At 35.6% G+C, this 23,630-nt stretch overlaps 1 protein-coding gene across 3 annotated transcripts in view; it reads left to right on the top strand.

Moving 5' to 3' along the window:
• Window positions 1-23,630, top strand: part of C14H3orf67 (chromosome 14 C3orf67 homolog) — a 58,388-nt gene that overhangs the window by 10,343 nt on the left and 24,415 nt on the right. For 2 of the 3 annotated variants that reach the window (XM_031555595.1, XM_031555596.1), the window contains exons 5-12: window positions 7,363-7,477; window positions 8,608-8,764; window positions 11,397-11,561; window positions 13,085-13,221; window positions 13,387-13,567; window positions 14,113-14,259; window positions 17,708-18,039; window positions 22,902-23,315. In XM_031555595.1, the coding sequence (XP_031411455.1) occupies window positions 7,363-7,477; window positions 8,608-8,764; window positions 11,397-11,561; window positions 13,085-13,221; window positions 13,387-13,567; window positions 14,113-14,259; window positions 17,708-18,039; window positions 22,902-23,315 (1,648 nt within the window). The remainder of the gene's footprint in view (window positions 1-7,362; window positions 7,478-8,607; window positions 8,765-11,396; window positions 11,562-13,084; window positions 13,222-13,386; window positions 13,568-14,112; window positions 14,260-17,707; window positions 18,040-22,901; window positions 23,316-23,630) is intronic. The other variant, XM_031555597.1, reaches the window with a different exon arrangement.

Here is a 23,630-nt window from a genome sequence, read left to right as displayed (position 1 = left end):
GCCCAGTCAGGATAAAGGCTTTTTCTATTGTTTGAGCTTTTTCCTAAAGCTTGCAAGCATCCAGATTTACTTCCTGCCTAATGGAAGCATCTGTTTTCCTTGCTCCCTGAACTTCTTCAGTAGCATGTAGTTCCCATTCTTTTTCCTCCACAATTCTCAAGATCTGTTACTGAAAGGTTTTTGTTCTTGCTGTGTCTCTTAAAAGCACTTCAATTCTTAGTTCCTCTTTCTCCAGTACCTCTTGAGACCATCTGGATCTTCATTAATATTTTTTCTATGCCTTTCTTGAATCCATATCTGTGAGTACCATTTGGGGGGTGTATAATCAATGAATATAAAGATGTTATAATTATGAAATATACCAGAGAGTTTGGCTAAGCAGGTTATAATAACAAAAGGAGAATAGATAGAACGCTTACCCACATCCTGGGCTCGCTGCAGAACTCCAGAGGAGGGATCTCCAAAAGAGATCCTTCCCTACTGGCAGCCAGCTCTTAAATGGGTCCAGGAGAGGCACAGCCAGGCTCCACCCCCTCCAGCAGCACAGGAGAATCGCCTTCACCTGTGCTCCCATGGCTGACTCACTGCCCACCTCAGGTGATCAATCAGAGGTTCAGGCCGTGATTCAGCAGCCCCATACAGGGGGGTAATGCTGGATCTTTCTTTTTCAGCAGCCTGCCTTTCAGTACTTGAATGTGTACCCACTCTGTGCACAGTGTGAATCAGTTGTCTCTCTGAAAGTTACTGAAAGGGGAATTTGTGATACTTGCATGGGCTGAGCAGATAGAGACACGTACAAAGTTGTTTTCTTGGAGAAAATGACACATGCTTCAGCCAGAACTCTCTCAGACATTGAAACTGTTTCCCTTCAATAACTATAGACTGTCCTTAACATGCTTATGCAGAAGGTTCTTCCATTGGATTCCCCCTTTTCCCCCCAGTCTTTTGCAACCATAGAACAAGAATATTCTCTAAGGGGTAATTTCTTGTTTCTCCAGTTATTAAAAGGGAGAACTGAAAATAAGTTTTGTATTTTTTAAGATAAAGAGGATTTGGTTAAAGAGTATAGGTTCTAGGTTTGTTTATAAATGGATACACTTACCACTGCTAGAAAGAAAGAAACAAGGATGGTGGGGCAGAATGCTTATCCTGAAACACCCGGGAAAAATCACTCACACCTGGAGATCCAGGTGACTAAAGAAGGTGAACATTGTCAATTTCAGTTATTTTCATGACAGTCTCTTCTACAATAATTTATGAGGAAGTTTATGTTAAAAAACTGTCATATCATGCCATAATTAAATCAGAAGACATATCTATTTCTGAACTTTCAGGTTCTGAATGCTTACAAAGATGGTAAATTGCTGAGAACAAGAGCAGTATTTATTTGTCCACAATGCAGGTAGAAGAAATGGCACTCAAATAAGTATAATCACAAAGGATTGTGAGATGCGTCTTTTCAAATGGCTGCCACAAAGAAAAACTATGAGCATTCTGACAAGTTAATAGTTCAGGAAGACAGGGAAAAAAAAGTAGTAAAGGTCAGTCAGAATATCCTCTTTTAACATTTAAGGAGGTTGTCAGTGTGGTTTGAAGAACTACCTGAGAATCCCTCAAATGCCCACCCCTTTTTCTCTTGCAGTTCAATGAAATGAAGGAGTAATGATTGTTTACCTAAAAAGAAATTACTGGTAAAGTTGTGATCTGACATACAGCAATAGTGATCATAAGTAAGAGCAGAGTGAGGTGCACAGTGATTCAAGGGTTTGCAGCCTTATAGAGTGGTTGTCTCCACGCAGGTCTCATTGTCCCAGTTAATGCCTTAAAGCAATGTTTTCCAAGTCATAGGAGGACTCAGTGTGGGAATGCAGAACTGAAGCAGGGAAGTAGGTGACTGCTGAACAGGTGTTATTAAGAGCAATAGGAAAAGTGGAAGTGTCTATTCCGAGGTGCTTCTAACACTCAAGAAGACAGACCTTAAGTTTTTGCATAGCAGTATTTCTTCACAGTTCTAAAAATACCCTGAATGACCAGTATCACAGTGTCTTTGCTTAATTATGTCTTGGATCTGTTGGAACTGATGGAAGAGATGTTTTCTTTTCTTTTGTTAACTTTTAACTTGCTAGGGAGCAAGTCCTTTTCAACTTATCACGTAGGTATCTGATTTAATGAATAGAGTATATCTTAACATGGCATTAGATTATATCCTGTGATGTTACAGAAAAGTTAGCTGTCTTTAAGACTTCAAAGTAAAAAATGTTAATTATGTGTATTTTGGCTACTATATCAATTTAAGTAACTTGAAGTAAACTAAATCCTATCAATGTTTGTGTAAACACAGGCAGCAGCAGATGCAGTTGCTTTAAACCCAAGAACAATAGCAGTTACAATCTAGTAATAAAGAAGGACTACACTTACCTCTTTCTAAGGACCAGGACTCACTGAATACTCCAAAGCAGACAGTCTCCAAGTAGACATACTTTTCTTGCAGCTGTTGGGCCTTAAATGTGGTTAGGGAGGGGGTGGACCCAGGGTCACACACATGAATTGCTTCCACCTGTGCTGCCAGGGCTGGCTACACCCCTTCACCAGGTGCTCAATCCCTGGTTCAGGTCATGATCTAACAGTTGCCATCCAGTTTGGTTGATAGAGTTGTTCGAAATGTTCAAGTAAAGTAAATAACATGATCTGGTGTTAGCAACAAAATTAAGTTCTGGCTTTTTAAAGGGCAGACTTTTTAGCAGTTCATATAACTCTGTAGTTAGAATAAATGGATTAAATGTGATACCTTTGTTTATAATTAATATATCTATTACATACATATAGCAGGTGTGAATATAACCTTTTCTCTGTAAATATGAAAGGACTGATTGTCTTTCTGAAATAGATAAAGTTATGGAATGAAAAAGAAAGCGCAGAGAATAACAATCATTAAACTGAATAACAGAGACAACAGAATTAGCTACAGGCATAAATAACTGCATGGTAAGGGTAAATTGTTTTGATTCTGGAAAAGATACTTGCACTGAACTTTCCACTTATTCATACTCATTAGAATATATTCATGTATACTTCATCTACGCTGAGGAAATCAAAAACTATTTTCTAGAGTTACAGTTTTCTAAGTGAATTGATAGAGTTGGCTGTGTTTCAGAAGAACTTGCCATAAACAGAATTTATTACAAAATTGAGAGAGAAAAAGCCACACAGATAAGGTGATATCAAAACCAAGATGTTAACGTATTAATAGAAGTTCTCTGAATATGTTAGAAGAATTAATGACCATTTCAAAAATGTTTTGGTTTGGGTTTCTTGGTTTGTTGGTTTCTTTTGGAATGTGTACAGTTCTAAAAGTAATGAAACTGTCACAACAAATTATTCTCATTCATTGAAAATATCAGCTCATTCTTTCAGTTGGGAAATCAATGGCAAATATGTTGATTATCTTGTTGAAAGAGCCCAGGAGTCTCAAGTTCTTCACAATTGCTTATATTTGGAAAGCACTTCTGTTCTAGCAATCAGATTTCCTGGTTCTCTTTGAATGAACCTGACACCAATCGTACTGCCATTCTATGGATACTGTTTAAGAAAAGTTTAGCGGGTGGTTTTTGTTTCCTTATTTGTTTCCAGAAAATGATTACCAACATAGAAAATTTCAGTATATAAAATGAAAGGTGGCTCTTCATAACTTATTCTCTAGGCCTAGGTAGCATATAACTCTCTTCCATTTTTTGTTCTGTAGATGTTTGATTGATTATCAATGTAACTGTTTCAATGATGACAAAGTAAGCTCTGGATTTCAGATGATCAGGCGACCAGTTCAGTAGCTCCAATTCACAAGTATTATGTAAAATAAAACATGAATGAAATGGAAACTGTCCCTGAAAAAACAAATTTGAGAATCTGCGACCGTGGCAAATCACAAAACCATTGATAATTCCTTTGCTCTTTCTGTCTCTAAAATGGGAAGATTTGGTACCACCCAGTATCTATGAAGAACATCACTTTTATAGACAAGAAGGCTCGAAGATGACTAAAATCTAATATGCTAACATACTAATAGTTAAAATGTACCCATTTATTTACTGCCTGGATTTTGACCAGGATATGTGGAAATTTCTGTGAATAATAAATTGTATGGCAATTGTATGCTTCTTGCATAGCCATGTTAATAAAATACCCACTTTCCTGTTTGGTAAACTTTCAGGTTAAGTCATTTATAAGGAGAAAAAACACTTTCATTTTAAGAACAAGTGAGCCTGATAAATGAAGCATTTCTTCAACAGTCCAATGTCATTTTTTCTAAGTTCATTTTAAGCCCTGAATTGAACATTAACAAATGGTTATAAATGATTATACATACAACAAAGTGAATAGGTAATCTGAGAAGATGAGTTTATCTATACTCTTGGGTAGCTGTTACTATTTACTTGCAATCTGGCTACAGTTACCATTGTGAGGAGAATAGTCAATCAAAGTAGAATATATAAAATAAAATTGAAAATTGAATTGGAAGGTAATTTTACTTTCAAATGGTTTGCAAATGTAGATGTTAAGTGTGAAATGAATGCAGTTAATGGCCGTAGCTGGGAGAGTTATGCACCTGCTGATCACAGGAATATTATTATAAATGAGGTTGATTTTCCTGTTGACTACCTCATTTTTCTCAACATGGACTCATTACTTTTCTATCACGTCTGACCCTTAGATATAAATACTCAAACACAGATGTTGTAAAAATATATTAACTCTTATATGGATTTTTTTAATATGTCTTTGAAAATCAGGAAGCAATGTAACTGAAGAGTCTGCAAGTTTTACCCCTTCCCGAATAATTCTCTTTACTCTCCCAGCAAATAAATTATTTTATAGAATTTTAAGGCCATCTTCTTTCTTCAATTTTGCCCCTTCTCCAAATGTTTCACCAGATTTCTACTGTAAAATATAAATATTTTTATTGTTTTAAGTTTATTTACTGAAATAAGTTTTAAACTTCTTTAGGTGTGCTTATAACTATATATCTAGGGTTTGCTTCTTCTTTATAGCATACATGCCATCACAAAAAGCATCTTATTTTAGATTGATGTTTCAGAGTGTGATATAAACATGCATATTTTTACTTAAATGATCATGTTTGTATTGCTCTTTGGAATGTAACTAAGCTGTACATTTACTAATAGCCTTTTTACTGCAAAGGTACCTAATATGTTTCAGGATGGAGAAAGATAAAAATTTTCATATAAAAATAAACTATGACATTGCAACATATTTCTTGAACTAATATTATGAAGTGAAATAAAGTTTCTCTTGCCAGTTATTCAGAGATGTGCATAGTTTAAGTTCAGGTTGGTATTGTTTTGTCATGACATCTTTTATATCAACATTTTCCATTGCAAATAACAGTGAGTTTCAGCAAAAACAGTGTTTTTGTTTGGTGCTCCTACAACTATCTGATTCAACCTAGTTGCTCAGCTAACTGCACAACCAAGACATAAGAGGTGTTTCAAACAACCACTACTGCCATTCTTTGGAATTCTTTGGCACCTCAATTGCACAGCACATCTGAGCAGCAAGATTTAGAACAGAGTGGAGAGTTTCTAAAAAATGCAGCCCTACACTTTCACCGAAGTGTATAAAAGAAGCAGAGCGATGGATGGAGCTGTGCCTGGATCTGGGGCACAAGTTTAGCTGTATGGCCAACTTGATGATCTTAGGGGAATTATTGTTTTGCCCCAATTTCATCAAAAGTAAAATCAAGCCCAGAATCCCACCATTGTAAGACACTTTAAGATCTTGCGATGAAAGCACTTTTCAAGAGCTTGATGGTATTATTCATCCATTCATAAATATACATGCAGCTGATACTGAAATCTCCTGTCGATGGCAGTGCTGAGGACGTAATGCTGTACTCTGGCACAGAAATGATATTTCTTTTTCAAGATGTATTCAGTTTATTTGTGGAACCACTGATCTCTCAAAAGAAACTGCTAGTAGACTCTTCAATTCTGTTTTCATTCGCCAACCAGTCTTATGAGAATGAATAAATCAGAATGGGAGAGCGAAGATCCAGCAAATTCTGGAAAGCCTCTGAACCTCTTCTACTTTGTGTGATGTTCACAACAGTAGTGGGAAAATAGAAGGAACTCCCACGTTTTTATCTAGTAGAACCCTTTGGTATTCACTTAATTGCAATTGTTTTGTACTGAATGATGTCCTTGTTGAAGTCTTGAATTGCCAAAAATAGATGTAAAATGTAACACACCAGAGTGAATGCCTTTCTCACTTGACCCCAGGAATCCTGAGAACATTTCAGAATGTTTATCAGCAAATTCTGGGTGACAGCATTTCATTAGTTCAGCAGCAGGTAGTCCTTACTAATTAAAAATATTTTTGTTTAAAAAAAAAAAGAAATAATCTACAGGGTAGTCTCACAATTTCAATTTAAAGTCTCACAAGCCCAGAATTTAAATCATAATTATTTATGAGTAATTACTTTTAAAAAAATAATAGTGACAGAAAGTTGTTTACAGTAATTATTTGTCACCTTCTCAGAGGGGCTGCTAATTATAGAGAAATACCCATCTGTTAGAAATGGGGTTGTTAAGAAATACAAGAAAATTTATCGTGATTTCCCCCACAGAGACTGCAGCCTTTAGAGTCTGTTGTTCAGTATCATAGAGTGGTGTTGTGGGGCAATATTAACGTTCTGCTGCTCACAGGACTTGAAGAAAGCAGAACATAAGCAGTCTCTTTACCAGTTGAATGCAAACCTAGTATTTGTGATCATGGCTGTGGTCTAAATCTATCACAAGTGTTCAAATTCAGGGTCCTTAGTGTCATTCTGAGATGACCTGAATAGTGAACGATGCACTTCTGTATTATGTTTTACATTGGAAGGTGTGTGCTCAGAAAGTGAAATGAACAGACGGTCTTATGTTTAGGAATGACAGAGGCTCTTTTCAGGAAAGGAAAGCAAATAATGTTTTTCTAGTTAGAAGGTGACAGAAGATAACACAAGCTTAAGGGGAAGAAACAAGTGTGATTATTAAAGGCTACTGGGTTCTCACTTCAAACAAATTGAATTCTTTCATAGTCTAAAGGGCTATGGAAATCTAGGAAAGAGTGTAGACTGTTGAAATAAAATTAGCATGTAAAGTGATTTTATATATGCAGGAATATCACCACCAAGGTTGAATTTGAGAAAGAAATCTCATTACTTATCTTGTAAAAAGGAATTCTTAAATTCTCTATTTGCTATCACTGACACAAAGGTTCTGCATAAGAATAATAGGGTTTTCTGTGATTGCTAAAGATACTGGGTTATTGAATTGACAAAGATTCTCTCCTGCTTTTATTTTGCAGGATAACTGATTTAGGAAATATTAAAAGAAGATTATATTTATCAACAGTCCACAAGGAGTTGTCTGTAACCCCTCTGCATGCAAAAATTCCTCTGTTTATGCTCAAGCGCAAAATAGTAGGTATTTGGGGAGTGTTCCTTTAACTGTGGTTGAGCAGAACTTTTTTATCAGAAGGATTTTATATAAGTCTACAGACCTGTTGAAATTACTGTTTGCTTCAGAGCTCAATTGATTCACAATATGTGTGTGTCCCACCTACTGGATGGTATCAGAGTCACTTAATACTGTTCTCCAAGATTAATACTGTTTGTGTTGTGTTTATCTGTCACTTTTACTGTCTGTTCAGCCCGTGGCCATGTCTCTCATTCTTCTTTATAGTGCTCCTGTTCACACGTACCTTTTCCTGTAGTGACCTTTTATAACATTTGCTGGAGCTGCATCTGTCAATTATAGTTGATGACTACTTTCATGTGCTCCAGGTTTCTCCAGTTTCTAGAATATATAAAACACTATATATCAGCCTGATGAAAATAAAACAATAGCCGTCACATTCTCCCTATTGTTTTCTCCCATGCCCAGCCAGGGCACATGATAATACCTGTCAGGATAGAAAACCTGGGAGGTTACCATATAACCTTGTAAGAACTTGAGTCTTGAATACCTCTTTAGAAGAACTGTTAGAAACACAGGTGTGAGCATAGCTCTTCTTAAACATCTCGGGCTCTATCTGGAAGACATAAAGCCACAAGAAGACATATTTTATTAGTTCTCTTTTTAGTATTATTTGCTTTATGCAAAACTTTTTTCCTAGGAATATACTGAATTTTATTGTGGTCCATATCCAGATAAATACTGTAGCTACTCATTTCTTATTGTAATATTTTTATAATTTATAATTATACATATTATAAAAAACAACAATATGCAAGTGGAAATGGTCATTAAACATTTTTCTCACGAGTTGCTTATTTTGAAATAGCTGCAAAATGTACTGTGGGTGTGGTAGGAAACTGAGCTCACTTGAACTGGCAGTCATTAGGTCGTTTATAGTGAGTTGCTTACATAAATAGTTGTTGCAAGCACAAAAACATCTTTTTAAATATCAAAATGTTATGCACTGTGGGTCACAGCCTGAAAGGATCTAATACTCCACAAAGCCTTCATTTATTGAGATCTGTACACTAATACACTTCTGCAGTGAATTAGTGTTTGGGTTTTATTAAATAATTTTGCTTCTTCTTTCTAGTGGTGCAATTTGTGTATTGACCTGTTAGCATTCACCAGTGAAATATTCAGAGGAGCCATCTTCCAGTCCTTGGATGGAATTATTATTTCAGCTAACTGTAAGCTGAGGAAGATCTTCACATTAAAATCCAAGCCTCAAGATACAGCTGAAGAAAATGGTGTGTTATAATTGCTTTCTAGTCTTAATCATAGCTGTTTATATTATAAAATCAAAAGCTTCCTTGTCTTCAGATTTACAGCTTGAAAAATTATCTGACTACCTGAAAATTAAAGGGACGGAGCAGTGTATTAAATCTGTTCATGTTGGACTTCAGGTGACAAATATATGAATGTTCCTCTGCTTAAGCATCAACTTCATTAAAAGCATTTTATTGAAGGAATTCTGACAAGATTTATCAAGTAGAGAGCATTTTTTTCCAACAGAGTCTTACTCTGATAGAAGACAAAGTTTGGGCCAAGAAGAGGGTGTCTGAAAAGAGCATTTTGCTGTTGCTGGTTTTCTTCATTTCAGAGTATCACTGCTGCTGAAGGATTTCTTTTTAAATAATCCAAGACAAAACTTGAACAAAACAGCATCGTGTCAAACTATCATGAATACCTGTCTGTGATCTTTAGTTCATTTATCCTGAAGTATCCTTGTTCACTGGGAAAGTAATGGTGGTGGTGGACTGAAAAATTAAAGATTGTATTTGTCATAGAGCAAGACAGCGGTCAGAGGATACTGGTCACCAAAGTAGGATAGTAGGATCATAATGCTATATCTTTTTTTTTCCGTGGGAGAGAACTTCATTCATCATTGGAATTTGCAGTAATAGATGAGGAACTGAAAAAGCACAACTGACATTATTTATTTTACAAGAAAGTAGGTCTAGTTCAGCATTCAGAAATGCAGTTTCACACATTTTATATCTTTCCAAGGAAACTCCAGAAAAAAAAGGGCTCTGGTTTCTGAAGGAGAGATGTTTAGCAGGATTGTCAATGTAACAAAATGTGTCTTGCATTTGGAAAAACCTAAACCAATAAGGGAGAGTATGTGATCATTGTGATTACTCCCATTTTTTGTTTGTTTGTGAGCTTGGAAAAAATATTAATTCACTAAATGACTACAGAGAAAACCCAGTAAATTCTCAGCAGAAGCTGCACTGAGAGGCGGCGCTGGCTTTAATTTAATTTAATTCCATCAGCATTTTTTTTTCTCTTGTCCATTCTAAACAGATTTTGAAGTGTACATAAACGGTCTAAATGAGTTCCAGAATTCCAAAACATAGTTAACATAATGAGTAGACAGCTTTAATGAACTGTATGCATGGTAAAATATTGCACTTTTAATTACTGGATTATCATTTCTATGATTATTACACAGCTGGTGGGCATTAGTATTTTCTGTGTGCTTATGAATTTCCTTCTGTAGGCAAGGCTTCAAATCAGGTTTCAGCTCAAGGTTTGGCTGCATAAAAATAGGATGATACTTCATACTCAACTACAGAAAAACAATAAAAGTGGGTTTTTTGTTATTCATTATTTTTCAGTTAAAGATCATGAATTGACAAAGCTTTTTTTCCTATCAGATGGCTGGGACAGTTCAGCTCTGAGTGCAGTGATGGTGTAACTTGTGGTGAGGGTTGAGCTCTTCGCTTTAACCTCCTCAGTGGTGGGAGTAGTGTTCTCAAGGTTAACGTGTTACTCTTCTGCAGTACTTGTATATGCTGTGTACTGTATTCTTAACATGATAGCAAGCAGAAAGGAGAAACCATATATACTAAGAAAGTATTTTTGAATGAGATCATTGAAATGGAGAGGGAAGAAGAATTAATCTCCTTTGTCCTGTGGTATTGAGGCATATAAGCTTGATATACACTTCATTTCTGATTTCCATGTAGTTCAAAGGTTACATATGTTTTTTTATTACTATGTATTGTCTCACTGTAGTAAATAATATATGGGCTTGGTGAAAAAATAGCAGTTAGTACTCATCTTGGCTAAATAAGTATGACCATTACTGTAATATGACACGAGACAGCTGATTTTTTTCTATCAGATACTCAACTCTTGACCCACTATTTCAGTTTAGTTTTGGAGTTATACTTTCCTCCTATTTCAGGAAAACTGGCTAACATTCTTTAGCTTATTACAGTCTCATCTCACAGAAACTTGTAAGAATTTGCATCAATATTTCAGGAAGGGTTCTGACTCTGAAAATGTTATTTTGTACAGAACAACTTTCATAAACTCAGTTTATTGGTTATCAAAGGGAAAGCAGTAAGATCACGTTCTACCAGTACCTGCTGCCACGAGAAGAAATAGGCTGGCAGCTTTTTGGTTTAGTGTAGAAGTACCATAATGGTATACAAAGTTTGGAATTAAGTCTTGTCCAATTTTTTATTTGCATACGCAAGACTTTGCTGTTTGCTACTCCAGTACCACTGATACCACTGCCATTTTCAGAAGTTCAGTTTGTCTAAAAATCAGCATATCACAATTAGAATGAAAACTGTAATTGTAAGAAAATATTAACAAAATGTATTTTGTGACTCTGTTTTACTTGTTCATTGACAAACCAAAGAAATTGTTTCACTTGGCTATTTTAGCCGTTGGTGGTATTCTTTGGCCTAAAATCATAAATAATACCATCTTAAAAATTAGGATGTTTATTCTCTTTAAAATTAAGAATTATAGCAAATGCTACAAATGACTGTAATCTACATATGCGCTATCTAATTAACTAGAAATGTAAAGCCAATTTTATGCCAGTGTCACCTATGAGTGAAGACAATGGTTTTTTTATTCTAGATACGTGCGTTGTTCCATTTACACCATGTGAGCCCACAGATGTTATTCCTCGATCCTGCCAGCTAAACACAGATGTGCCACAAGTTACACAATTGCTGAACTTGGCTAAAACTCACAAACCAGAAATAAAATGCAGGAGTTCTCCAGTGACAATGCAAGAAACAGGTATTCTTTTGCTTTAAAATACTGTGAATGTGGTCCATACAGCATGCATACAGATAACAGATATTTGCTGAGAAAGCACGTTATATTTTTCTACTGTCTTCAAATAAAATATAACGACTCTTAAATTAAACTTATTGAGTACAGTAGTGTGAGTGATATATCTAAACCACCAGCAGCAGAAAGTTTGTTTGAAGCTAGAAACCTCAACATCCCTGGCCTACGTGAAAATGAAGCAAATGAAATGTCTTTAGCTTAAAGATTAACCTTTATTTTTAACTTCGTCTTACAAACGTGGCATGTACTTCCAGACGTGCACTCCAAAGTTCATACACCAAGCTTGCTTGAAAATGGAAGCTTTGGTATGTTTAAGTAAATTTCAATTGGAGGATGGGTTTTTTAGCCACTAAACATTTTGTTTATTTGATATTCAAAAGACCAAATTATTTTTAGTCTCATCCACTTTTAATTACACATATTATTTCATTATGCCATCAACACACTGTTATGTGTTGATGTAGGTAATTAATTGCAGTCAATTAATGTGTTCATAAACAGAAATTTTCATGCAAATCAGATTTTATAATTGGAGCTAACAACATCCCAAGGTAGTCAGCAAATTAAAGAAATTGATGTTGGGTCATCTAATCTTGTGAAATGGCAGCTGTTAGCAGGAACCAAATGTCACATCACAAACAAAGGAAAAAGCTAATGGCAGAAAGTGGCTTCTTTTGTGCTTATTAGTACAGTAATCTACAATATTTGGTGATTAATGTATGATCTTTTTTTCATTTCTGTGTTGGCAATGGGAACAGAACTTATCTAGAATGAATATTAATCAATACTATAAAAAGGCTTTAGAAAATCTATAAAATGTGTTTCTACTTGATTTCTCTTTGCTTCATGAAGATGTCTCATCTCAAAAGTAAGGTAGTAATTTAACACTTAAAGTTGTAGCAAGAAAAAAACCTTCACACATCGCAAGTTTTAATTCTAAATTAATGTGAGGTTACACTAATTTATTTAGTAGCTCTGGAAAGAAGAATCCACTGACAATCTTTTTTTTTTGCAGAGCAGTTGGCATTTTCTTTGCTTGAAAAAAGGATAACAAATATTTTAAATAGTAAAAAATATCAATAAAGGCTATTATTTATTTGTTAGAGCTGTTGTTTCTTACTGCTACAGGTTAGGTTTCCATTGAATTTCTACAGAAATCATTTAAGTTTTCTTGTGTGTTTCAATGTAGCCTCTTTTTAAACAAAACTTTAAAGCAAGGAGATTAGAATTATGTCTGTATAATGGACCAAAAGTTTCTTGCTTGTATGTTGACACTCTTCCATAAAATGCTTATTTGCTTAAAGTAAAAAGATAGTGAACAAATAAGAATACAAATCTCTGGGGATTGTGCTATAAAGGAACATAATTTTTGTGTATGTCTAGGACTGATAACTCTGTTGATTTTAAAGTTATTAGTATTTACTCTAACTACTGTCATATATTTTTAAAACTGATTGTTCTTTACTTAGCTCGCTTGGTTAACAGAAGACAAGGCAATAAGAACAGCATTAAAACTCAGGATGTGTCACATATTGCATTTGGATCAAAGATCCTTGGACCACCTCCATCTTCAAACAGAAGAGTCGGCACAAGGGTATCTGGAGAGGTAAGAAAGCTTACACTGCAACAAAACTTCTCCTCTTCTACAAAGGAAGAGATTGACCAATAAGAAGGAGACTTATACCCAAAACGTATGTCAGAATTGATGCGAGGCTACGTCATATGTATGTGTGTGTGTAAATATTTTTTTCTTATGATGATGTCTTTCAAGGTCACAAAGACTGTGGGTAGCAAAAGTAATAGATCATACCAACTTCAAAGTTCAGGAAAAAGAAGTGAATCCCTACAAAACACTGAGAGACTGGAACTGTCGTTCTCACCATGCAATGATTCTTTAGGTCAAGGAGATAAAAGAAATACTCACCAAGCAGCTAAAGATGTTCATCAAAATGGTAAGAGCCTAAAGGGAACAATATGTAAAGAACTCACAAACCAACAATTTTTTTTCAGGATTCTGACTTCAGAGTGTAAGACTTAATTCTCAATTTTACTAATCCTTCACCTATCCAGTTAATTACTGAATACATTTATGTGAAATTATGGCTTATTCTCCTATATGATCTTGAAAAAATGCTTGTTCTCTGAAGGTTTTGTAAGCATTTTGAACCAAGGACCACCACCTGCTGACAATAGCTGCAGGGTAAACGTATTTCTGTCTACCTCATGCTGTGCATGTAACTGGGCTAGTGCAGTGATTCTTGATAACTTTGCAGGTTTTGCAAGACTGTTTTGTGTACTTCTGTATTTTGCCCTTCTGTACATAGTGCTAAATTTTGACTTTATTTTGTCTCTCATATTCCTGCTGCCCCACAAATTCCCGTGCTGTTCAGAACACGTTTGTATCCCAGAGCAATGCTCTGTATGCTGTTCTTCCATACCTCGAGTAGGAAAAGCATACGTGTTCACAGGTACTTGATACATTTGGCTTGTATTTCAGACTCTGCAATTCAGACTCAGAAAACCTTTGAGAATGGAAGAACAGATTTTCAGCTTCCCTCACCACAAGATCCATCAACAGACAAGAACAATCATAGAAGATTATGTCTAGAAAATGCAAACAAAAACACATGGGAGATAACCACTGGTATGTTGCAAATTTTATGTTATTTTACATCTCAGTTCCATGTGGGGCAGGGGACTATTTGTTGTAAATTTCAAAGGACTCAGAAGCAGTTCACATAAAATAAAAATGTATGTGCTGTAGGGATTATGGAAATCAAACACCCTGCAACAAAAGTGCTTCTGAGCACTGATAAAGATTTGTAGGATTAAGCAGAGTACCAGTGCATGAATGGATAAAAAAGAAAAATTCCATGCTTTCCTTATTAAAGGGAAAGAACTAAAAATATATTTTTCTTTAAAACTCTATTAAATTTAACACTAAAGACTCCAAACACTGAATGTTTACTTTTTTCTTATTATTATTTCTGGATGAATGTGTTCTGATGAATTTCTCATAGGCAAATTATTCATTAAAGAAAATCTGTTATCCTCTGTTCTGAACATCTCCAGAGATGACACTAGGAAAACAGTAGGCATTCTTTGAGGAAAAGTTCACAGGGAAAGGGGAAAAAAGCACATGACACAAAATATGAGGGCCCTACTAATGTTAAATAAAATTACACCATACAACATTTGCATAAAATACTGTACAAGTCCTTTACAAAAGAAAGTAAAACATATACTGACATTATCAGATGAGAAAAAAAAAAACACTCCTAACTCATCCTTACCAACCATTTAACATTTGCATTCACATTGAATACCTAATACTAATAAAAGCAAAGAAATAATAGTTACTGTGATAACTTGTATTGTAGTAGTTGTTCATGCACACTGTCAGGATTGTAATCCCATAAACCTCAGAATTTCAGGTTCAAGTCAAGAAACTCCCAGCAACTGATCTTGTCCAATAGCAAACATCCTCAGGCTTGGTACAACGGCACTGACTCAGCCAAAAGCAGAGTTCTCACACTTCTGATGTGTGTTAATGTACACACACCCATGACAATTCATTGGCACAAAGCCTCATTCCCTGAACAGGTGCAAAGCATATATGATTTTTGATTCTCCACTTATACAAAACAAATTGTAACAACAAGAATCTGTCATATACAACTCTTCTTATAACCAGATGCTTAGCATTAAACCCTGCGCAGTCGTCACCTTTGGTCATCTTGGGACACCACTATACTTGTGCACTAGCTTGAGTAAATATTAATTTGAGTTTCATGAGTGGAGAACTTTCATAGGTAATTTTTTTTAATTTCTTTAGAGATTGGTCACTATTATTTATTATATCTTCTGGATTTATCACAGAGCTCAAATCAACAAACGTTCCATAGCAGGTACACAGTATCTTTATAAAGGTAAATTATTTTTAAGCAAGAAAAAAAAAGAAGAGTAAGCATTGTTTATACTTTGTCAATCTTAAATATGCAATGTTGAAACCTTCATTAAAATGTTAGGCTGCAATTAGAAGCTTTACCAGAAGTCTGACTGTGTAGAAGAACTAATTAGATGTTTAGGTGATCATTCTTGCATTTATCGTGTTTGCTGCAATGCTGTGATTACATAGCAATTTACATATTTTGCTAAGAAGATGCTCCAAATTGTTCATTACAATTGACATGTAAATGCTGAGTATAAAGGAAATTGCAGTATAGTTTGCGGTTGAGAGATAATAGGATTTGGTTTGGTCGAAAACTCTCCATATCTTTCTCTTGTAGACCATTAACAAAATGGCACAGTGATTACAGGTTACTGAAGTTGCTGAACTTAATACCTCGTGTAAACTGTCATTTGAAAACCTTCCAGACTTAAACTTTCCTCTTGTGGTTTCAGTTGTATCTGCATACGGCTTTTTACATGTAAATCCAATTACCTGGCTAATTAAGATATGTTTTCAGGTGAGTGTGACACAATATTAAGTGATCAAAGAGAGAACCCTGCTTTCCTGTCCTTTGACAAAATTGTAGTTATTGATCAAAACAAAAGGCCATTGGATTTACACAAGAAAAGGGTGCTTCTGAAGAGCTATGAATAGCATCACTCATTTCTTGAGACTTCAAAAAAAGGCACTATTTACACGTTCAACTTGCAACTCTTAGAGTTCCTTACAGTTTAAAAGTGATGTCTGTATATTTACAAAATGCAGTTGGTATTGTACAGTATAAGGCATGGAAAGCCTTGAGGCTCCTGACAACAGGTGCTCTTCATTCAGAGACTGAAAAATTTTCTCCTCTGGCACAAGTAGGTGCAAGCCATGAATATACAAGATGTGTTAAGTCCCTGCTTTTCACCTGGTACAAACTGCTGTGTAGGATGCTAACCGCAGTTCAATAGCTTCACTGGCTGTGTTCAGTAAACTGGAAGAATCAGAGCAGCATAGCAAGAAGGCAGGCATTCCTGCCAGCATTCTCATTTTTCTCTTTCTTTTGCTTTCATTTAGTTCAAAATTTATTTTTTTTCCAAAGCTGAATCTGCCTAGAGTAATAACTATTTCTAACAAAACTGAGAAAGAATTGAATTCCATAGTAAATTTACTCTGCTGTGTGACAGCAGGCATTTTATTATTGCAGTGCTACTTTATTATTAGGTTTTTAGTATTTTTTATTGAGGTTTTTTTTTTTTTTAATATGGTTGGTAACTTTGTTTTATGGAGCTAGAAAGTTTCCAAATCTAGTGAATAATCCACACCACACTACCTTTAATGAAGATAAGGGAGTATTGCATACTTGAGCAGTTCTCCTTTTCTCAGATGCTATTTGAGATTGGTTTTAATCAATCAAATTGACATTTTTTTTCGATGTCAATCATTCCAAACAGTAAAATATAACTTAACAATGAGAATGTAAAAATGGTCTTTTCATGTTTATCTGGTGCACTCAATCTTTAAATCCATTTCTATAGTTTATTGTTTGTTTTAAAATTGGCAGATTAGTACAGTCAGTGTTCAGGGAAACCTCGGTGAAACAGATACCTTCATACATTTTTCATGTCATGCTGTTTTTCCAATAGAGCTATAGTTTGAAATTGAGATTTAAACCACAGGTTCTAGACATAAAAGAAAGTGTAGAAATTCAATAATAAAGAAGCAGCAGATTGCAATATTATGAACTTTCCACCAAGTATGTGTGATTTTTGAAAGGAAAACATCAGCCACAAAAATAAGCCTATAGAAAAAGATCAATTGCCAATTTTAATAAAGTTATGTTTTCCTGGAATGAAACTCATTTTCAAATCTTAACAGCTAGATAGTTTCAGCTTTGAAAATTACAAGTTTGCATGTCATGTGTTGTATCCTGTGCATTTCTTGAGCTGTGATCAGGAAATGTTTTGGTTGAGTTTGCCTCCCTAGAAAACAGCCTGATGTCTTTCATTGAACCTTCATCACTCTTCCAAATGTATACATCAGAACATCTGCATAAAAAAATAACTTATTTTTCCCTATGACTTCCAGAGAAAAGAGAGTGATCAGTATAAAGTATAGTTTATATGTTTTACATTGCAGTAAATATTTTGCATTTCAGATGAATGGGTATTTCCAGAAAGTTTCACTGAGAACATTCAGTTGGATAGGAGCAAGCAGCACGCAGCCACTCAAGATTCATCCTGCTGTGATTTAACCTCACCAGAGACTACCTCTATTGAACATCAGCACAATGAAATGGGTGATCACAACATGAATCATAAAGAGATTTTCACATTTGCATCAAGACCTCGTTCAGCTCCTCATGGGAAATCCCCAAATATATCACCAGAACACTGTATTTTTCCTCTGGATTTGAAGCAAGACGGTAACCACATCCAGGGGGAAACCCAAACTGAAGATAACTTTCAAGGAATTGACAGTAGTGAAGAGGTAGGCCACTTTGTACATGCAATTCTTGATAAAATAGTCTTTGTCCTAAAACTCCTAAGTTGAGATTCTGTCTTCCAGGTAGACAGGGAAGATAAATCATCTTTTCCCCATGTACCTTTAAGTAGATTTGTCTCTGTCAGGTTGCTGTATCTAACTGAATACAGGGGTGAAAAAGAAGGCATTCCCTCTGTAACAAGAGGACAAAAGAAACTTAAGTCTGTGTCAGCATCCTTATAACAGAATTTAGGAAAGCCTGCATCATAGATTTTAGCAAGACGTGTTTGTTATGCTTGAATGAGTAAATAAGGCTTTGTTGTGCCTTTTAGAACTGTAAGCAGAGACTGTTTTGTTCACCAACTTTGTCACACATTCTGGTGGATTTCATTTTTAATTACAAAATCTGTTTCCCAGCATTCCAATCTTTTTCTTATAGCTAAGGAGTAAAATACAACCAAGATACCTCACGCTAGGACACACAAAACAGAAATATTCTTCAGTTCTGGGAATCTATCTTCCTGATGCTAATTACAACAGATAACATTTTTATCAAGCTTTTTTCAATGATTTTTTGGGTTTCCCCACTATCTACAGCACTTAAGCCTGTGAGGCTTTGTTATCTCAACCAACGTTTCAGAATTTCAGAGTTAGATCAGTTTTAGTCAGGCTAGTAATTGATAACAGTACTGTGTATGAGATAACATACGAAGATATAACAGTACGTGTATGAGATATACGAAGATATACGAACATCTGAAGATACAGAACTGTTTGGATTTCAGATCATTTCTTTGTCAGTTATCCTCATGTAAACAGTGGCTTATTTTTGTGACATGCCCCACTAAAAGCTCTAGGCCTCAGTTCATCTGGCAGTCTGTTAATGCTGCAGCAGACCAGACTGAGGCTGGTCTGCTGGCACATTGTTGGGTTGCTTGTATTGCTGGTGGATTCATTTGCTGGAAAACAGAGTTGCAAGAGAGCTATGTCCTTGATGAGATTCTCTCCCATTTAAAAATCCTAAAAATTCAAAGCACTCATTGCTTTTCCATTCTGACATTAACAGACGCCATCATCCATCACAGGAAGCTTCCTGTCCTGGGATATGAAAAAGCCCACACGCTGTATAACATCACCAGTAATGCAGGAAAGCATGAGGTCCTTGATGGATAGACAAGGCCCTGTGACAAATGTGAAGCAGTGTGTGGTGTTCTTGGGTCTTTACCTTACGCAGTACTGCAAAAGATCTATTGTTCCTCACAAGGAGCTATAAATCTCACATCATTGCATGTTATCTGTAGCCATACTGTCATCCTGCCCCAGAGATTCAGTGCCAAGTGCAAAAAGATAAAAGCAATGACCAAGCACTCCTGCCTTGATAGCACAGGAAGAACATTGTAGCACAACATTAATGATCGTTTATAAGGCTGATGCAAGAGAGACTGAAAGAGTGTTCCTATCTTGCCTACAAAGATTTACACTGCTATGCTAACTTAAAACTTTCTTGGACCGTGTGCCAGAGGTAGAATAGAGCATAGACTGTTTCATTCACAGTCATGGGATGCAAACTGCATTAATAGAGTCAATATTGCATCCGGAGATACATTACATTAAAAAAAAAGATCATAATTGTGGCAAGCAGACCTACAGCATGCTGATTATCTAACTACTACGTTAATAATTTATAGTTAGGCCATTCTACCATCCTAAAGAAGTCACTGAACCAACAAATTACTTAGCAGACCTGTTTTGTCCATGTTCATCCTCTTCCCTGTACAGATGTGTTCTTTGTTGCTTTTTGCTATAAAGCTGACTAGCATTACACTGATACTCTGAATATTTATTTAATATTCAAATTGCTGAAGACACTTTTATTTCAGGCACTGAAAATAGGGGAAATGGGAGCCTGGAAAAGCCATGATAGTTAAACATAAGACCATTGACTTAATAGTAGCTGCTTTTAACACAATTTAAGATACGTATGCAAAATTACCCAAATTCTTTAGCCAAATCATAATGTATTCCCAAATCTTGCTTACAGGACAGAGCATTTACTTGCCTAAGTTATATTGAATCTTGCAATGATTTTTTTTTTTAACAATGCACGTTAATCTTACATGTTGAAGTAAGCTACATAGTTACAAGTTCTTGATACTACAATTGTCTTTCGTTATCTTTAAGTATACTGGAGCTTTCTTTGAAATTCAGATATATTATATTTCTGTATGACATACATGGATATGTACTCTTGAATGAAACAAGGTAAGACAGATATCTCCAATTACAACTAAAACAATTGCACATGCACATGTATTTTGTTACTCCTGAAAAATATAAGTGAAACTTAGTTCCTGATTAAAATAATTTTTGAAATAGGATGTCTTCGCAGTTTAAGCATCTCATATTGCAGAGAAGTACAAAAGTTCCAAAAGTTTTTCTTGTGTTTTGCATCACTCTATCATCAGTTTTAAAATTACATTTAAAGAGGCCAAATCTCAGTTTTATCACAGTGTATATTTGAAGTTAGTGGAGCTGCAAAGGAGAATTATGTACTTTTTGATTAAATCTGTGGAAAAGAACATAATCCATGAAAAAGTAAAATCGTTGTAAAATACAAGAGACGGGCCATTGGTTTTGCACCAGGATAAATTTCAAATAAGTGCATATTGACTCTATGCTGCATGCACTGGAAGCTGTAGGATATGCATAACAACTGTGCATGAATTATACTTCTCGTGTAACTTTTGGGAAGGAAATGTTTCAGCGAGCAAGCTGATAACAGCAAGTATTCATAAATTCCATAAATTAATCATTTATCAGCGAGTCACTGAAATAGTTAAATGCTATTATTCAATTATGAGAGTCAATCAGTAAAGGATAAAATCTCTTCCTGGTGATTGTGGCTGGTGTTCCCACAAGGCCCACTGCTGCCAAACTCCCCTTTGGCTATGAAGCCTTCAGCAAAGAAACTTTCCATCCTTATGCAATTAAAAGAGTAATATACTGAGATAATACACTCTTACCAAAGCCAATGGGCAATTTCACTCTGATACCTCAGTGTTAAAGCTCAGCATACAAAGGGACTATATCCCATCTGCTCCTCGTAGGTGGCCCTCAAGAGTGATTAGAATGATCTTCTTAAAATTACAACTCAGCAAGAGCAATCAGCTTTATGTATCTAGCAATTGCCCAACTGCCCATCTGCATGTTTTTCCTAGGAATACAGTACATCAGTGGAAGCGCTGGTTCCTCAGGGAAATCATTCTCATCTTCACTATACATACATGCATATGCTGTGCTGTAGATAACATAGCAAACTTTATTTATGTTTCTGGCACCACATCACGATTTAATATACATTTAAGTTTTAGAATGATTTGTTAAATATGGCTGAAAGAGACAGGGAAAGATGGGAGGACTTTAGATCTCAGATAAATCAAAGTTAACAATTTATCTCTAGCATAAAAAAGTGCAGTGCTTTCTTTAGTAATCTTCCGCCTCAAATTAGCATAACTTAATAAGGGCTTTCAGCACAGATTTGGTGATAACGTGTGATAAGTAGAGAGGGGAAATAGAGTTGTGTGTTTCAAGGAAAGCAGGGGAACAGAACTTTGTTACAAACTTCTGAACTGCGTATCATTTCAGATCCAACAAAAATTCAAAGAGCAAAAGCAACACAAAACATCTGTAAGTTTGATGACATTTCAACTATCTGTACATTTCATGCTGTGCCTAAAAGATGTGCAACAATTTAGATACTGTAGAAATAGTAACATTGGTATACCTTCAGAGAAAACATGCTGTACATTCATTGTTCCTTTGTTTTTTGCAAATCACAGACAGTGACATTTTAAGGAATCCACCACGCTTACTCACCACTATATGTATTTTCTTATTCAACCTGTTATAAAATGCATTGTATTGGAGGTTCATGTTACATCTGCAAACCATTCTGTTGCAATATTTCACAAATGAGATTCTTTTTCCAATAATAGTTTTTGAATGTGCATTTTGTGGAATCCAACCCTGGACACACAGAAATCAGTAGTAAACTTGGACACACGTAGGACTGGACCTTAGCTGTGAAAGATGTATTAAAGATACTTTGGTGTCTTACTGAATCTTGCAGTATCTTACATCTGGACTGGTAGCATCTGATATAGAAGCAGCATGATGTGATAAAGATAAGACCTCTCTCTCATCCTTTCTTCCACGAGAATAAGAACACCGAGGCAACAACGAAGCAAGTCTAGTGTTTATTTCCCATATGTCTGGATTTGCTGTTAATTGTTGAGACGTAGCATGAGAGAACATCACACACGATTAACGGGAGGTTTTGCAGAGACATTGTTGAGCGTGAATAGTTAATAAACTAACCCCCAGAATTCTTCAGTGATACTCAGCTATCATCCAGAGATGAGTAAAGTGATCTCAGCCAGAATTAATCCTTGTATTTTTAAGTGGTGGGTGCAACATGAAAATACAGAATGCTAATAATTCAATAGAAAGTTATTGTTATCATGGACTTCTTGCTCAGTTTGTTTTACATCCGTTATAAATGTTTTTGAAATTGATTATTCTGTAACACATAGGTTTAAGAGGTTACCAGAATGCTAAACCTGGGATAATGTTTTGAGAAGTATAATCCCGTCTCCCTCTCTCCTGTGGTTCTCTTAAGATGTAGAAGTGCTTGTGGGGTACTCAGGGTAGTTGCCAGGAAGAGCAGATGGTTCTCAAAATCTTTTTCAATTTGAAATTAAGCAGTAGAAATTGAAGAGCCATTTTATAATCTTAAGGTCAAGTATTTTGTGCAAAACAGTATTGTGTGACAGCGAGGGGAAATCACTTAGTTTGTTCCCTGAATTTAGGACAACAACAATGACTTCATCCAGAGTACTGAGAACCTTGAGATCAGCTGCAGCAGACAAGGAACTTCTGATTCAGTAGTTTTTAAAGACAACACATTAAAGAGGATATCACAGAGAAATGAATACTGGAAGACTACGGGATGCAGCAAACAAAACCTCGAGGAAAGCACGGTGTCAAAACCACAGAGTTCCACTGGGCGAAAGACAGAACCCATCAGCAGTCAGAGAACCTTAAAGCCTACCCTTTCTCTTTCTCCAACTGGAAGTAAAACTGAATTCCTTAAAGTCATTCCAGATGTGTCTGAAAAAACTGAAAAATCTGAGGGAGTTTCTGGTCAAATAAAGTCATCAGTCAGCAAAAACTCCCTCAAGAAGGTCTCGAGAGAAGATTTGTGTCTGACAACACAGACTTGTGTAAGTGGTTTTTACTTTGAAATTAAGTTATTTGATTGTTTAGAGAAGCTGTATTAGATATAACCAACTGCCTGAAATGAGAAACAGTACATCTTTCATCCAGATACAGTCTGGATTTCATAACTTCATCATAACAGTCTTTACCAAGCTCAGTCTGTTGAAAGTTGGTTTTCTACTCTTTGTTGCATATAAATCAATAATGTCAGAAACCACAGAAGTTCACAGATACCAATAGATGTAATTCAGCAACTTGCATTTTGGAAATTATACCTTAGAAAGAAAGAAGTCATTTTGAGTACCACCCTCCCCTGCTCA

The sequence above is a fragment of the Meleagris gallopavo genome, chromosome 14 (genome assembly GCF_000146605.3).
Source record: "Meleagris gallopavo isolate NT-WF06-2002-E0010 breed Aviagen turkey brand Nicholas breeding stock chromosome 14, Turkey_5.1, whole genome shotgun sequence".
Classification (NCBI taxonomy): Eukaryota; Metazoa; Chordata; class Aves; order Galliformes; family Phasianidae; genus Meleagris; species Meleagris gallopavo.
Note: the sequence above shows the minus strand (reverse complement) of the source record. Positions and strands in the feature narration are given on the sequence as shown.